Source organism: Macaca mulatta, chromosome 9 (genome assembly GCF_049350105.2).
Source record: "Macaca mulatta isolate MMU2019108-1 chromosome 9, T2T-MMU8v2.0, whole genome shotgun sequence".
In the NCBI taxonomy this organism is placed as follows: domain Eukaryota; kingdom Metazoa; phylum Chordata; class Mammalia; order Primates; family Cercopithecidae; genus Macaca; species Macaca mulatta.
The window spans coordinates 83,665,979-83,683,554 of NC_133414.1; the positions used below are offsets into that span (position 1 = coordinate 83,665,979).

Sequence of the window (17,576 nt, forward strand, 5' to 3'; positions counted from 1 at the left end):
AATCTTATTCTTTATGGCTTCATTAGTTGTTCACCATCTTTATTGAAATTTCTGGCTCAAATACTTCTTATGACAGTTTTCATGAATTGGGCATGCAGCTCTGGGAATCAGAGCTATGTCACCAAGTCATCTGGGGGTTGAATAAGTACAATGATATTGATAGTGTCACTTTAATTCATGACCCACTTGCTGATTTGCTGTATGATTTTCTGCTGTTATTAGCATCATTGACATCTTAGGAGCAGAGGAATGCCTGCTCTCAAGCTTCCTAGTAGAAAGAATGATTGAGGCGGTAATATGATTTACCCCATGTGATTCTATTATTATTGAGTCATAGGAAGTCCTTATATAAACTTGAGCAATTATGATTATTCCCTGTGATAATCATTATGATTCGGATTCAACCATAAGGCATCAAATATTTAGATACTTGACGCTTGCTGGCCTGGGTAGCTTTCTAGATAGTGATCTAATAGAAACTTGCTTCTTAGAAAATAGATGAACAACTAAGGCTCAGGGTTGTGTGTCCTCTGACAGCAATACTCTGTATGCTTAAGATTTATGTGCCCACAGTGTCCTATTTGGCTACATTTTTCATCATACCCTTTAGTACATTATAGACATATTTTTTCCTTTTACTTTAACATATATTTTTGCATTCTGCAACTTAAATTTGTCAAACTGTATTTCAATTATTGTAGTGAGGTCAAATATTCACCTAGACCTCTTAATTTTATCCTATGGAATAATTCATATTCTTTTTGTGTTTGTTTGTCTTTTGACGGAATCTTGCTCTGTTGCCCAGGCTGGAGTGCAGTGGTGCAATCTCTGCTCACTGCAACCTCCACCTCCCGGGTTCAAGCAATTCTCTTGCCTCAGCTTCCTGAGTAGCTGGGACTACAGGCATCTGCCATCACACCTGGCTAATTTTTGTATTTTTTAGTAGAGACAAGGTTTCACCATATTGGCCAGGCTGGTCTTGAACTCCTGACCTCGTGATTCACCTGCCTCTCATATTCTTAACATGTTGGAAAAGGGAAAAATGGTTTATCAAACATAAAGGGATTTATATTCTGTTTTGGGAAAAAAGTCATTTGGATTTTGATAAGAATTGCATTGAATCACTTTGGATAACATGAACATTTTCCTGCCTCAGCCTCCCGAGTAGCTGGGACTACAGGCACCTGCCACCACGCCTGGCTAATTTTTTGTGTATTTTTAGTATGTTTTCAGTTTAAGCATCAATTCATAAAAACTGAAAATTCAAAGGATTTACAAAAATTACCAATTTTAGTTACTTCTCATCTTCATTTTAAAGGTCAAGGAATTTAAGCTTAGGAAAATTCTGAGATTTGCCTAACAAAAAACAACTAATTTAGTTAGGATACCCAAGTATCTTAACTTCAAGTTCCATTAATATTCCACCATAACACAAGCCTACCAGCTTTCTGACGATATAAGAAATATCTTCCCAGTTTTTCCTCAGATGCTTTATACTTATTCCCCTCTTCTGCCTGACACATCCCAGGAAATTTTTTCACGTCTAACCACTCAACTTCAGCCTCAAATCATATAACTCTATGGAATATCTATCATCTCCATCTAATATTCTTACCCTTTATCTCCCTTGAAGGCAAGGATTGTGTTTTATTTCCTTCAAGATTCCTAGTATCTACCATAATAGTTTGTGTCTACATACAGTCATGCCCCACATGACAATGTTTCATTCAGTGATGGACTGCATATAGGACAATGGTCCCTTAAGAAGGTTATAATAGAACCGAAAAATTCCTATCACCTAATGACATTGTATTATTTGTTCTCACTTTACTATAAAGAACTACCTGAGACTGGGTAATTTATAAATAAAAGAGTTTTGATTGGCACACAGTTCCACAGGTTGTACAGGAAGCATGGCTGGAGGGGCCTCAGGAAACTTACAATCATGGCAGAAGGTGAAGGAGAAGCAGGCACATGTACAGGGCAGGAGGTAGAAGAAGAGAGCCGAGGAGGAGATGCTATACACTTTTAAATAGATCTTGTGAAAACTCACTCACTGTCATGAGAAGAGCAAGGAGGAAGTCTGCCCCAATAATCCAATCACCTCCCACCAGGTCCCTCCCTCAACACTGGGGATTATAATTCAACATGAGATTTTGTCGGGAACACAAATCCAAACTATATCAGATGCCATAGCTATCTTAACATTGTGACACAGCACCTTACCTTTTCTATGTTTAAATATGTTTAGATACACAAATATTACCACTGTGTTACAGTTGCCTATAGTATTCAGTACAGTAACATGCCATACATGTTTGTAGCTTAGGAGCAATGGGTTTTACCATATAGCCTATGTGTGTAGTAGGTTATACCATCTAGGTTTGTTTGAGTATACTCTATGATATTTGCTCAGTGACAAATTCACATAATGCCACATTTCTCAGGATGTGTCCTGATTGTTAAGCACCATGACTGTATATGTAAGATAATCGAATATGTTAGTTGAGTCAACTTGAGTTGAGTTGATCAAACAAACTTAGATTAGCACGGGATATCTTTAGATAATCTCATTATGAATAAAAGATAAAAACAATTTCAGCAGAATGAAAGCAGCTTGTTAAATTCTGGTATTAAGATGACAAACAAATGATAGAACTTCTTTTTTTAAGGCTAAATATTATTTCACTGTGTGTACATGTTTGTGTGTATATATGTTGAGAGACAGAGCTCACATTTTCTTTATTCATTCATCCAATGATAGACACCTAGGTTGCTTCCATCTCTTAGCTATTGTGAACATGAAAATGCAGATATCTCTTAGGCATATTGATTTGAATTTTTTTTATTTTTATTTTTTTTGTTTTTTTTTAGACAGAGTCTTGTTCTGTCACCCAGGCTGCAGTGCAGTGGCATGATCCTATTGGCTCACTGCAACCTCTGCCTCCCAGGTTCAAATGATTCCCTTGCCTTAGCCTCCCGAGTAGCTGGGATTACAGGCACACAAAACCACACTCTGCTAATTTTTGGATTTTTAGTAGAGACAGGGTTTCACCATGTTGGCCAGGCTGGTCTTGAATTGCTGACCACAGGTGATCCAGTCACCTTGGCCTCCCAAAGTGTTGGGATTACAGGCATGAGCCACCACACCCAGACCTTTTTGTATATTGTTTTCACCACAAAAATATGATAACATAAGTGAGGAGATAGATTTGCTAATTAGAATTTAATCATTTCATAAGGTAAACATATACTGTTATAAACGTCACAGTACATTACATAAATATATAATATATACAATTATTATCAATTAAAAATTTAAAAAACAAATTTTAAAAAGTCTGCAAATGAGATTTTATTTTCATGCATTTTCTGATATCTTCTTCCAGTAGTCTGGTTAAGAGTAAAATGTCTTCCCTCTTTTGTCTCGTAAACATAATGTTATCATAATGTTATTATATGGAATATGACTTTCAGTTTATATACTTATTTGCAAGTAAATTTAGTTTTTAACTTGGCTTATGGGAAATTTAAATATAGTCATTCTTGGGCCTTCCCTTACTCCTGCTGCCTATGTTGGGCCAAGTGAGCCAAAATTCTTGAGCAGTGGTTCTCAAATGGGTGATTCCTAAGCCCTCAAACTTCCAGGGGATATTTGGTAATGTCTGGAAACATGTTTAATTATATCTCATGACTTGAGAGGGTCCTAATGTGTGTGGTAGATAGAAGCTAGGGTTGGTGCTAAACTTCTTACAATACACAAACCAGATTCTCAAAACTGGAGTTATTCAGATCAAGACGTCAACAATGCTAAGACTGAGAAACCCTTCTCTTGAGGCTAAGTCTGTCTCTGGAGGCTTGGGCTGCATCAAAACATCAGGAAACCTCACTGATCACTGTCATTTACCCGCACTCGTTACCAATGAGACATCTATTGTCCCAGCCCACGTAACCCTTTCAGGTCTACCACTGTTTCCGTGACAAGTTTGTGGCACGGGGCTGTGCTGAGACTTGAAACACTGGTCTGGGTTTACTGGATGACATTTTTTCTGAAGTCTTTTCATAATCCATATTGGATTGTAAAGGAGTAGGACAAGTTGCTACTGATTATGGAATCATAAATGTTTTAGTTCTCCACATCTGAGAATCTCTTCTGAGCTTATAGAAAACCTTTCTGTACACAAAATCTCATCTCTAGTTTCCATAGGATTTTTTTTTTTTAATTCAGGAATCTTTGCACATACTCTTCTTTAGCCTAGGAATTATTGATTCAATACTTACTAAAGACAGAAAGCAAAGGAGTAAACATTCTCCACAGCTCAAAAATGGTCCCATGGTTTTCACGTGAAATTGATCAATAACAAAAGGTTGCCAGTAATTAAATTATTTGTTCCTTTATTCAGCTAGGAAATAGAAAAATTGAGCACATACTATGTGCCATTTCATGTCCTCAGAGTGGAAAATGAGACAAACAACATCCGTATTTTCATGTAAGTTACATTCTTACAGGGGTAAGACCAAAAATATATCCCACCTGCCAAAAAAAAAAAAAAAAATCCACTTGCCAAAAATAATGAAAACAATGAAGAAAAAATATAATTTTAGGTGAAAATCATGAAAAAGGACCTAAAGAAAATATATAGACTAATATAAGAAATAAATGCAATGGGAAAAATGGTTAACTTTAGTTAGACTGGCCAGGGGAGACTTCTCTGAGTAGAGAGCATCTGAGCTCCCATGCCGAGAAAGATCCAGTCTGCAAGAAGGAGTAAATAGAAAGACACAAAGAGCCTTAAAACTGACTTGGAAACTGCTGACAAGTGGGACATGTTTGAGGAGAAAAAGGGTCCGTGTAACAGTAATGTCACTAGTTTCTCGAACATTTATAAGGTAGAGTGCCAGTCTCATGGTCAAAGGTGTGGGGCAGGAACTTTAGTGTGTGTTCGTGTGTATGTGTTCGTGTGTGTGTGTTCAACAAGGGACATGTCTTAATTTTGTTTAATTTGGCATTGGGTCATTGATATATTTTTATTTTTTAAATGTATTTTAATTCTGAACTCTCCATTTTGACATTGCAAAATCATCCTACGTTACCACCTCAGCTAGAATGAAATCACTGAACATGTGACATTAGCCTCCTGCTTGAGGTGGACATTCATAGCGTGTTTCCTAAGAGATTCTCTGAGTGTGAGACCACTCCTGACATGACTATGGCAGTTATTTGATTGCAGTAAGTCAGTGAAAGCTAGCCAGTGAATGATATTTATAATAAATCATGTGTATGATTTAGATCAAACACAATTCTGAGAAGAAACCAAGCATGACTCCTGTTTTCCACAGTATTTGTAATTCTTTTTATTTCTTCTTTATTTTCTTCCTGTTTCTTCTTTGAAATTTAGCAACTGCAAGTTTCTTTTTTGTATTTTAATATTAAATATTTATAAAGTCCGTGCAAGTGAATTTTTAGTTGTAATAAGGCCACCTGTTTCATTAGGGATGCTGAAGGAATTAATGAGATAATGTCAATTGAAAGGATTGAACCCCTTATGGAAAAAAGGATATATATTTGTATATATACATACACACACACACATATATATGAAATTTATTGTGACCCTGAAGTGTTAATGTTTTACTACTATGTCATTGCTGCCCTGGCTTCTCTGTAAACACCTCAGCCTGAATGTTTTCAACTTCAACTTCTATACTTGTTTTTGGCCTCTTTTGCATGAATCAAGTGAGATAACAGCAGTAATGATAATCTATAATAATCATGAACAATATTAATAATTTAGTTTTAATATTAATAAACAACATTAATAATTTAGTATTTCCTAGTCACTGAATAATGTCCATCATCTTGTTTTATCTTTACAATAACCCTAAAAATTAGGTAGTATTTATGCTATTTTACAGGTGAAGAAACTAAACCTATTCCAAATCACTTTTGAGCTGCCTAAGGAAGACTCCATAATAAGCCAGAGGTAAAACAGGAAAATAGGAAATACATTTTCACAATTCTGACATGAGAAATAACATTAATATCTGCCTTGATTAACACTTTTTCTGAAAACAAAATGGGCTCCCTTCATCTTGGTCTGATTTAGAGACAGCCCGGCTTAAAGAAGACAAAGTATTTCTATCATCCCTGAGAATCATGCTAGAGTGAATCTTTGCTGAGACCAGTTTAAGAGATAATTTCACTCTTAGACATGATTAAAGTCCAATTAAAAGAGATCTCTTACATGGAGTTTAGAAGAAGCAGTGCATGGGGAATTATATCAAACACTGTTTAGAATAATGACATTAGATAATCAAACTCAGATAACTGTAACTAGAGATAACTAGTAAAAGTACCATGTCAACCCAAAATAATGTCTGTGTAGAATCCAAAGTACAGAAACATTGGTGGCTTATCCAAAGTCCCAATTCAAAAATAAATTTGGATTAAAATGGATTAAAATTATTAAATTTGGAATAAAAGTGATTAAAATTTGGATAAATTTATATAAATATTTAATAAAAATATAAAGGGGTATATTGGGATGAGGTACAGAATAGTGGAGAAAGAAGAGGAAAAGCAACGAACAGAAATAAACTTTTGCCACAACCCAGCTATGTCTATGGGCTAAGCTCTTACCCAAAGCATCTTAGTACAATTGAGCCTCACAACAACCTTTGGAATTAGGTATTATTATCCAAATTTTATTCAGAGGGAACCAAACTTTAAAAGAGAACACATGTTGCCCAAGGTCCCATAATCACTCATTAGAGGACCAGAACTCAGATTCGGGTCTGGATTACTCAATATTATAGGACCTTTCTAATATATAACACTGCCTCTAAGATGGTTAATCTTTCACAGAATGAAAATTGATTAGAAACATACATACACACATACACACACACACACACACACACACACACAACAAAACTTGCAGATGTTTACCAGAGAGGTAGAAGCAGACTATTTTAAGAATGCATGATCTAGGGTACTCTATCATCCCTCCTCTCCTCCTTTCTTTTCTTTTTTTTTTTTGTTTGTTTGAAATGGAGTTTTGCTCTTGTTGCCCAGGCTGGAGTGCAATGGCACGATCTCAGCTCACTGCAGCCTCTGCCTCCCGGGTTCAAGCGATTCTCTTGCCTCAACCTCCCGAGTAGCTGGGATTACAGGCACGTGCCACCACTCCCGGCTAATTTTGTATTTTTAGTAGGGACAGGGTTTCTCCATTTTGGTCAGGCTGGTTTCACACTCCTGACCTCAGATGGTCCACCCACCTTGGCCTCCCAAAGTGCTGGGATATTTGCTGTTTCTATTATTTGTCTGTGGTACTGGAGGAGTTAATGTATTGCCCTCAAAATTATAAGAGTACTCCTATCTCTTTCCTAGTTTCCACTTAAATTGTAGCATTTTGTATTTAACTATTTATTTTCACAATACCATCCAACACCATGCCTTACAGAATGTGAAATGCTGTCAGCAAGTGTTTTGAACACTCCCCCACTGATTTTGTTCATGAAAAGAAGAGGTCAGTTTTTGTAGCTTTGCAAGAAAACTATTAGTCCCATGTTAAACACAAAGAAAAGCACAGAAGTATGTGGGCGTAAATGGTAGGCTTATCTCTTCCTACAGCATCCCCAACAAAAATGGCACTTGTGACTTCCGATAGCAGCAATGGTTCTTAGTTTGTTACTTTATTTTGGGGGCTGAATAAACTATTGGAGTGGATGATGAAGTTATTTGTCATTTAATGATAGGATCTAACCCAAATAATAAACACGAGACATTTATAAGAGACAGATCACAGTGGGGACACCAGACAACCTTCAGTTGCAAAACAACAGGGCACGAGAAAGAGAATTTGATTAACTGAATTTGTTCAAATGTTGATATAACAATGAGGGAAATTGCAAAGATGCTTCCTCAAGAATACTGTGAAAAGAATATACAAAATGGCTAATAATGAGATATATGATTGTATAGAAATTATACAGTGATGAACTCATGCTATTAATACCTAAGAAGAAAGAATAAATTGTCCTAAGATAATAGCTGCATGTAGTTGCAGCAAAGAAGGATTGCAAAGAGATCAACATATAGATTAAAAATAGCACATTGAAAGCTTTGGTGAGAGGGGAAATGTTAATATCTGATAGGAATTGGTTGAAATAAATGCAAAATGCTCCTCTGCAAAGGGATGGGTAGTGCTCAGTGCAAGTGTGTGAGAACAAAGAAAGTGCTGGTTAAAGATCTATGAGATGTGAAAGAATCTGAAGCCATTAATGAATAGGAAATTGGTAGTTTTGCTCTATAATATGAGCTAATCATCAAATGTCCCCATCTCTGGAGTGCTCCCAAGAGATGAAAGGCTCTTGGCAACCCTGAAAATAAACAGAATGTCTGTGTGTAAGGCAAGATTTAAGGCAAATCAGAGCTAGTCTAAGGAGACAGGATCTGCCCCTTTCCAGTCTTCAACAACCGTATGTGCATGAAAGATACAGAGCCAAGGACATCTTCTACTTCATTTTTGGTTGTTTTCTATGAAACCTAAACACTTATTTTCTGGGTTTGTCACCAGGATTTTCTAGCAAAGGAATCATACAGAGTGGAATAATGGACATTGGAGACTCAGAAGCAGGGAGGATGGGAGAGAGGTCAGGAATAAAAAAACTACATATTGGGTACAGTGTACACTACTTGGATGAAGGACCCACTAAAATCTCAGACTTCACATCTATGCAATTCATCTGTGTAACCAAAACTCACTTGTATCCCCAAAGCTATTGAAATAAAAAAAAATATTGAGACCTTGTGCACTAAAACAAATACTAGGCTAATTCTTGTTAAGTACTTTGACCTGTATTAGCAAAAATGACAAGGAGAGACATGTCCTTGCCTCACAGAATAGACAGTTCAACCATTAGCTGCCTAATTCAGCAATGATATATTAAAGTATGATGATCATGATGGCAGTTAAAGTAGAGGGGGCTAGGAAACACTTGGCAGAGAATCCAGCCCAGTCTAGAGGATTCCTGAGCAAGACACCTCCCTGAGAAAGAGGTATTTAAGCTGAAATTGAAAGAAGCGATGGAAGTTAGCTAACTCTTTATAAAAGACACTGAATTTCAAGTTGAATTATTTATTAAGTCCCTAAAATTTTAATTTCTTGATAATTTCTCGTGGCATTTTGATGATATATGATTTTAATGATAATTATCTGATGCATTTATCAACTGTAAGCATCTTAGTTTGCAGTAACCACATAGTGGGTAGCCAAATTGCTATTCGCTGAAATAAAATTTTCCTTGTGATCATTTTTTTGCTTTCTTTTTCTCTCATAATTTATTGGAATATAATTCATATACCATAAAAACTCACCATTTTAAAGGATAAAACTCAGTGTTTTTTAGTAGATTCAGAAGGGTTTGTGATCATTCCTACTATCTAACTGCAGAATATTGTTATCATCTCAAAGAGAAACCACATACCCATCAGCTGTCATTGCCCATTTCCCCTTTCCCCTAGCACCTAGAACCACTAATTAAATCTCTCTCTATATAGATTGGCCTGTTGTAGACTCTTCACGTAAATGGGATCACACAATATATGGCCTTTTGTGGCTGGCTCCCTTCACTTAGGATGTTGTTTTCAAGGTTCACCTGTGTTGTGGTGTGTATCAGTACTTTGCTCCTTTTTGTGGCCAAATTATATTCCATTGTACACATGTACATATCTTGTTTATCCATTCATGAGTAGGTATACATTTGGTTTCCATTTGTTAGCTATCATGACTGATGCTCCTGTGAACATTTGTGTATACGTATTTGTGTGGAGGTATGCCTTTGTTTCTCTTGAATATACAACTGGGAGTGAAATTGCTGGGTCATATGGTAACACTAGGGTTACCCTTTTAAAGTACTGCCATGTTGTTTTCCAAAGAAGAAATGCTTTTACATTCCCACTGGCAATGTTTTTGCTTTCTTTCTATAGACCCCAGAGGAACTGGAGGATGTTTCTGACCTTGAAGAGGAGCATGAGGTCCGCAGTCACACCAGCATTCAGACTGAAGGGAAAACTGATAGGGTATGTCACTTCCCCTAGTGGGAGAAGCATGTACTGTGTCATTGAAGGCTGTGCCCTCCCTTTGTCAATCTAGGCAGCCTCTAACAGGTGGGACTCCTGGATCTGGAGCTAGTTCTGTGAAGCACATAGAGAAAAGCCTTAGCATTAAGGGAAACCACATGAGAGGAATTATTTTCCTCTATCTTGAGAGCTCACAGTAAATCCATTTCAGGTCATGTACTGAATCACTCCATACTGCTTTTGATCTTTATAGGAGTCATGGGAATATAAAAGTGAAATATGTACGTCTTTGCTTAGAGTAGAAAAAAGAAACGAAGAAGTTGTAAATATACTCCGAAATTCTAGTGGAAAAGAAAACTCATCTGAGTCAATGATCTACTTTTCTTTCTCAACAATAACTTCTCCTGTGCCTGCCCCCCAAAACATACACACACACACCACCAACACCACCACCCCTACCACCTCCACCACTACCATGACCACTACCATCACACACAACTCCAAATATGTTCATTCTGATTTCTGAATTACTCTGAGATATTGTACTTTACTTTACTCCCACCCAGTGCCTGGGTATCTGTGAAAGTTTGGCATCCTAGCCACTTACAGCTTGCAACTGCAGACCAAACTATAAACCTTGGATCTGAAACCCACGTAGTACAGCATGATGCCTAAGGCTTCCTGGGAATGCATGTGAATCTGCCACCTCTTTCTGGGGAGTTACTTGGGAAAGTCAGTTAGCTTCTCTGTACCTCAGTTCCTTCATTTGTAAAGCAGAGAAGCTAATAGTATCCTTCATATGAGGATTACGGTGGGAATTAACTGAGTCAAGTAACAGAGCACTTATATAGTACCTAGTTCATACTAACTTCTCAATAACTGTTAGTTACTATTATTCATAGTAGTAGTAGCAGCAACAATAGTATGATTATCATGATCATCATTGTTAGTATTATTATTAGGCTAGTTAAATTCAGTGACATAAAATTTGGAGATAGAAGCAAATTCCTAACCTTTCCCTCTGTTTTCTGGTCTCTCATGGATCTATCTGATGTTGAAAAACTTACATTGAAAGGCTGGCGCACACTCTGTTTTTGTAGACATACTGTTATACAAGCGCCTCAGAAACATTTTAAGCAGAGACTTGTTTGGTAAACTCCATGTCACAAATGCATGTTAGTGCACATTTCCTTTAATAAAAACATTGATATTCCCTTACATGTTTTGATATTCTATTCTACTCTATGGCTTGTGGACATTGACTTGAAAAAAAAAAAAAAAAAAAAACTTTAAGCTTTACCAAATTTTACCTATAATCCTTTGGATTTCTATTTCCTAAGAACGGAAAGTAAGTGAATACACTGAAAAATATCTAATTTTAAACAGATGCAGAAAGTTAGATTCTGTTTCTACTATTCTTTTGGATTGCCTTTTCAAAAATCCCAAAACATATTATGTAAAATATTTTGCTTCTATTTATCTACTTTCATACATGCGAAATGAATGTTTATAAAGCTATCTCATTAGAACTTAGCTATATCTTTTTATTAACAATAATATCTTGCATTTACATATTTGTTTTTACAGTGTGCTAAGTATTTTCTCATTTACTATAAAATGCAGAAAATATGGTGAAACATAATATGGGAAAAGATAAATTTGGGAAAGTTCCATGTTTTCAGACGTTCAGATTGCCTAGAAATAATATTTATCAGCCAAGAAAATAAAACCTATGTTTTATCAGAAACATTGTTTATCTCAAATTTTGGTAATAGGAATATTTCATTTTAGTGCAGAAAAAAAAGTTCTCCAAGTAGACACCATTAACCATTATTACATAGCCAGATAGATAGTATTTGGTGATATATTGGGAAATGCTACTTTCTTGAGTTTCTTACGGATTATTCGGGGTATTTGTCAGCCCTCTAGTAGCCAATTTGTGTTAAAAACCGTCTAGGGTCACACAGCATCTGGATTTGGTTTCCTTCAAATCTAGTTGGCATCATTGTTAGAGATCACATCTTATGAATGGAAATTGAATTGGAAACACATTTTGCTAAAGGTAAGCTTTGCTCATGCTTTCAGGGAAGTGGGTGCATGGTTCACTCAGGCTGATGTCACTGAAGGTGAAGTGTAGGTGTCAAGGCTTACAAAGTAATTGACCAAAGGAAATTTTATTAAAATTAAGGCTCTTTTTAGAATGCCAGAATTAGGATAAACACACCTCAGTTTTTATTCTGGCTTAGAACTTGTAGACGATGGAGGCTTGGTTAGAAAACCAAACTTATTCATTTGAAAAATGAGATGAATAATACCATAGTTTCTCACAGCATCATTGGTAACTTCAAATAAGATAATGCATATGGAAGTGTTTCAAAAACTTCCACATTATATGATAAGATGGTAAACTTATTATTACTACTATTTTCATTTGTATTTTTGTTCTTGGTCCAAAGTATAGGCCAGGCCAGCTAGATGACTGGCTGCCCATTATAGGTTACAAACTTGATTATCTCTGTGGTTCTGAATCTTAAGGATCTTTCATAGAAGCCACTGCTCCTAATGTTGTGGAAATTACCCTGAAACTGCTCTGCATCTTGTATTAGTGTTCTGCTGTGCACAGTTCTCGGACAATCCAGTTCATTCGGAATATGCCGCTGGGTGAAAACCTCACCACTGTTTAGTGACAAGATAGATCGTGACCACGAAATTGTGAAATCTACTGGTGGCAACATTATATTCAACCTGGCTATTCTCTGCTCTTACAAATCTCCTCTGCATGAATCCTAAATAATTTGGATTTTATTCACTTCCTGCATTGGGGCTCCCTAGCAACTGCTATGTGGAATCCGTCTGATAACTGCTTAGTGATAATACGTATACAACTTCATATGAAGCATGACCCCCACATAGAGCGACTCTTGACCAATAGCCCTATTCTATTTCTAAGATAGACAATCGGAAATGCATTTTCCACGGAACCTGAAAGGGTCCCCAGGAGGATCAAGTGTAACCATGTTGATACTGTGTCTTTAGACTGGCTCTCCTTTCTTTCCTGATTCGTTCTTTCCAGGCTCCCAATTCTGTTTTCTAATATCTATTTCCCAAACAAACTACCTTCCAATCTCAGACTCTGCTTTTTGGAAGAAAATAATAGAAGAAAATTACTCCACATATACCATTTACTTAAATTTCACATTAACTTTGCTATATTAATATTATTCCAGTTTTACTAATAAGATCACTAAGGCTCAGATTTATGTAACTTGTCTGTTAAGAGGATTATGTCTTCAGACTCGGAGACCTTCTGTGATTGCCACATGTCAATTTACTTAGGAAATAAAGTTAGGAAAAGTCCTTTACTAAGCAACAGATAGACTGCCACCAGAGCAATAAACCTGATGTGTCATTAATGGAATAAGAAAGAGGACAGAGCAAAGGGTGTCACGGCTGTCTGACAAGGGGAAGACACAAATTTTCCTTTACATTTCGAAGAGAAATTATTTTATATTGTAGAAGATTTGATACCAATAACACCCCTTACATTTTATCTGCCTTGTGAGTTTATTACAACAGATTCTACTCTCATAAGTTAAGTTTATGAGACAGATGGCCAAGGAAAAGGATAGCTCAAATTTGGTCTCCACCCAAATCACTCAACAAGAACCAGCATTATATTTAGATAGGTTTTACAATATCTACCAGATATCTTGTATTCTTGAGTCCCATATTCTTTATGCTAATATCTGTGTTCCATGCTCCTTATAATAATAAAATGATATTTATGTCTTCAGTCTCATATCCATCTGAGACATTATTGTCACATTCTAGCCATAATTGCTGTAATTTCATATCCATTGGACTGAGTATAACTTTTGGCACACTTCACGTGCACTCTCACTTTGAGAAGATACTATGAGATATTGAAGGAGACTCTGTTGAGAACTCTTTAAATACTCATGCCATGCTCAGTGTGGAATTTAGGGTCACAGCACAAAATGCGTAAATGAATTTCTTTTTTGTTGTTGCTATTACTAAAGAGTAAATTCCTTTTTAGTTCTTGGATTATGCAGACTCTGCTGTGTCGAACATGTGCTAGAACCAGGCACTGTTTAGTAATGGAGTGACAGTTATTTATTATCATTTTACTTTCTGTATTTCATTCCTCCTAGCTTCAGCTCAACATCATTTATTATTGTTGTCACCGGTGGCAAATGCCACTAGGCATTGTAAAGGTCTGTAACTCACATATAATGATTTAGAGTCTGTGGTCAATGAGAACAAAACATTAAAAGACCAATAATGCATGACTTATGAAGTGGCAATGGAAACAGCAGAGGAAATCAGTAATTATCTTAATTATTAAACAGGAATGCTCACTGCACCAATACGTGGTTATATCCAGTGATCAGGCATACCGGAGTGACACAGGAGTTTCAGTTTCATACGGGTTCATAGAACATTCTTCACAGAGCTCATTGTTTATTCTGTTCATGCTTTCAACCAGAATAAAATAGGCATCTTTTATCTGAAAAACTCAAATTCAAAAGAGATGTGAAAATAGACTTTTTAAAGAGAATAAAATTTCTAAATGTATTAATAAGGTTTTTGTAAGTCCTAAAAGCTTCCTAAAATGTTATATGATACACAGACATACAGACATACATTATTTTCTATTTAAACAGAGCAGTGAGTGATACTATTTAACACATTGTAGTTTACAGAACATTTTCAAATTGGTAGCTTATTTATAAAAAGCCCTGGAGCTTATTTTTTGTTATATTTTCCTTTTGGTTTTACTAATTAGGAAATGAAACAAAAAATTTAAGTAGTTTATGCACGTCGTATTGACTGGGACCAAATATCAGGTCTTTTGGCCTCAAACATGTTCTCTTTCCAGTACAGCATACTTGTAAACTGGAATAGTCTCATCATCCCTTAATATTATCATTGATCTACTATTGCAACAGCCAATATTATAGAGTTGATGTTATAAACTGCTCTACTAGAAAGATGATTTGTGAAACTGAAGACCATAAACCTTAAAACCAGATATATTTAAACCTTGCAATTTTCTACATATCCCCATCCTGCAGTCTTCTATCAATAGCAAAATTGGTTTGTTGATTACCATTCAGAAACTACCTGGTAATGCCCAGACCCTGACAGTCTCTTTTAGTGAGTCACTTCACCTTGATCTAGTGGAATATTAGGCAAGTCGAGTCATATAGCAGGGGATCCTGCAGGATGAGGATCCAAAGTTAGTTCCCACCACGGAATCCAGAAGAGCAAAGGCAATTGCTCCTTAGTCATTCTCTCACCACGTTGTCCTGTGTGATATTTCAATAAAATGAGAATTCTAATTTCTAGAAGTTTTTCCTGTTTTATTTTCTGCAATGGGGCAGCAGTCATAGTAAAGACTTAGGAAATTATTTAAGTTGCAGCAGGGTGGCAGCTGAAAGTTCCTCAGACTTACCTGGATAATAACAGTGGGTTTAAAAAGGCTCTTCATAAAATTGATTGAAAGAGAGTTTTGGGAATAGAATAGGTGAGCAAATGACTTGCCTTTTATAGAACTGCTATAATGTATAAGCCAAGAGGATGGACTTTGGAGTCACATAAACCTTGACTCAAATCTTAGTTCCACCAATTAGTATCCATATGACCTTCATAAAGTTACATTTCTAACTTTCAATTTTCTTATTTGTAAAATCATGATGATGATAATAATATCTATTTTATAGGTGTTTTTGAAGATTCAATTAGATATGTGAAAATTCTTGTTTGGTTTTTGGCACATAGGAAATGAACAATAAATTTTGATTTTTATAAAATGAATCGCATGAAAAGTGCAGATCTTTGTGTTATTCTGATGTGCTTTGACTTTTTATTCAGTAGCTCAGGGAGCTTTGTTAAATACAAATCTCTCTGTCTCCTGATATGTGACTACTTGATTTCCCGTTTCATGGTACTAAGTGCTTTTGACATCATTGACACTTTACTATCAGAAGTCTTCTGAAATTGTTTTTTTTTTCCTTAAGAAGGGGACTAATCAAGAAGTGCTTTAAGAGATTAAAAGGAAGAAGGCATTGTGATTCTTAATGATGCCAGCATGTTTATGTAAATCTGTATTCACATAAATAAGCTAGAACTGAAATAGATATCTAAAAAACCAAGTCTTGTTAATGCAACATCACAGAAAAGTTGACCCAGTAGCTGTCAAGTTCTTATTTCCCTCATCGTTTATTAAAATGCCTGACTCTGCACTGGGAGTTTTTCTTCTCCATGGAACTTTGGTAGTTTGGTAATCCATTGGTTTCTGTCTCTGTCAGTTCTCATAAAGTTATATAGGACTCCAGCTTTTCTATTTTTAATTTTTCTGCCAGGCACAGTGGCTCACGCCTGTAATCCCAGCACTTTGGGAGGCTGAGGTGAGTGGATCACTTGAGGCCAGGAGTTCAACCTGGCCAACATGGTGAAACCCCATCTCTACTAAAAATACAGAAATTAGCTGGGCATGGCAGTGTACACCTGTAAACCCAACTACTAGGAAGGGTTAGGCAGGAAGATTGCTTGAACCCAGGAGGCGGAGGTAGAAGTGACTGGAGATTGTTCCCACTGCACTCCAGCCTGGGTGACAGAGTGAGAGACTGTCTCAAAAAAGAAAAAGAAAAAAGAAAAAACAACATTTAATTTTTCTAGATGTATAATGATTTTTTTAAAAAGAGAAAAAATACATCTCATTCTGATATTTATTGGGTGCATGTTGGAGACAGTTCTGCAAGCAGCCATTTAAAATCACGTCTTCTTTCTTTGCCCCTGTCCAAGAGGAAATATTCTACAGTCATTCTTTCCTCCGCCTATATAACTTGAAATCCAGTAAGGTCTAAATACTAAATCAAAGGTTTTGTTCTGTCTCACACAACTTAAACTTTGATTATAGTGTCTTGTAGGTGAGAGGTGAGAAAGGGAATTTGTTTAACAGCACTGAATTAGACCAAGCAAAATTTTTATTTTAGGATATTTGAAGCTGCTAGTTCAAATTGCTGGAATTGAGTTTAATGAATAGAACATTAAAAACAAAACATTTAACTATTGTAATTTCAACAATAGTCATTTCATATTTCATTGTGACCAGGTTACACTACCTTTTTAAAGATACATTATTCGTCATATATAGATTACCCCAAATTACAGAAATTGTAATATGCAGTCTTTGCTTGATGACTAAGGTCTGTCATATGTTTAACATTATATTCACTTAAGAGCATACAGTTTGTCAACCTGCGCTGCCTTAGAGAAAATCTCTGGGGCCATTGAATCTATACAAGCTCTATAAATAGAAGTAAATTAGGACAGAAATAAGAACAGTTGCCTAGGTTACTGGACACAACCTCAAAACGTCAATATCAACAGATGAACTGGAACATATCACATCTTAAAATACTAGCGATGATTCTTAGTGTAAAAAAAAAAAAAGCCGTGTAAACTA

The 17,576-nt window shown here is 36.0% G+C and overlaps 1 protein-coding gene across 4 annotated transcripts in view; it reads left to right on the forward strand.

The window, feature by feature from the left end:
- Positions 1–17,576, forward strand: part of CTNNA3 (catenin alpha 3) — a 1,846,283-nt gene that overhangs the window by 1,650,955 nt on the left and 177,752 nt on the right. For all 4 annotated transcript variants that reach the window (XM_077946706.1, XM_077946707.1, XM_028827066.2 and 1 more), the window contains one exon: positions 9,992–10,084. In XM_077946706.1, the coding sequence (XP_077802832.1) occupies positions 9,992–10,084 (93 nt within the window). The remainder of the gene's footprint in view (positions 1–9,991; positions 10,085–17,576) is intronic.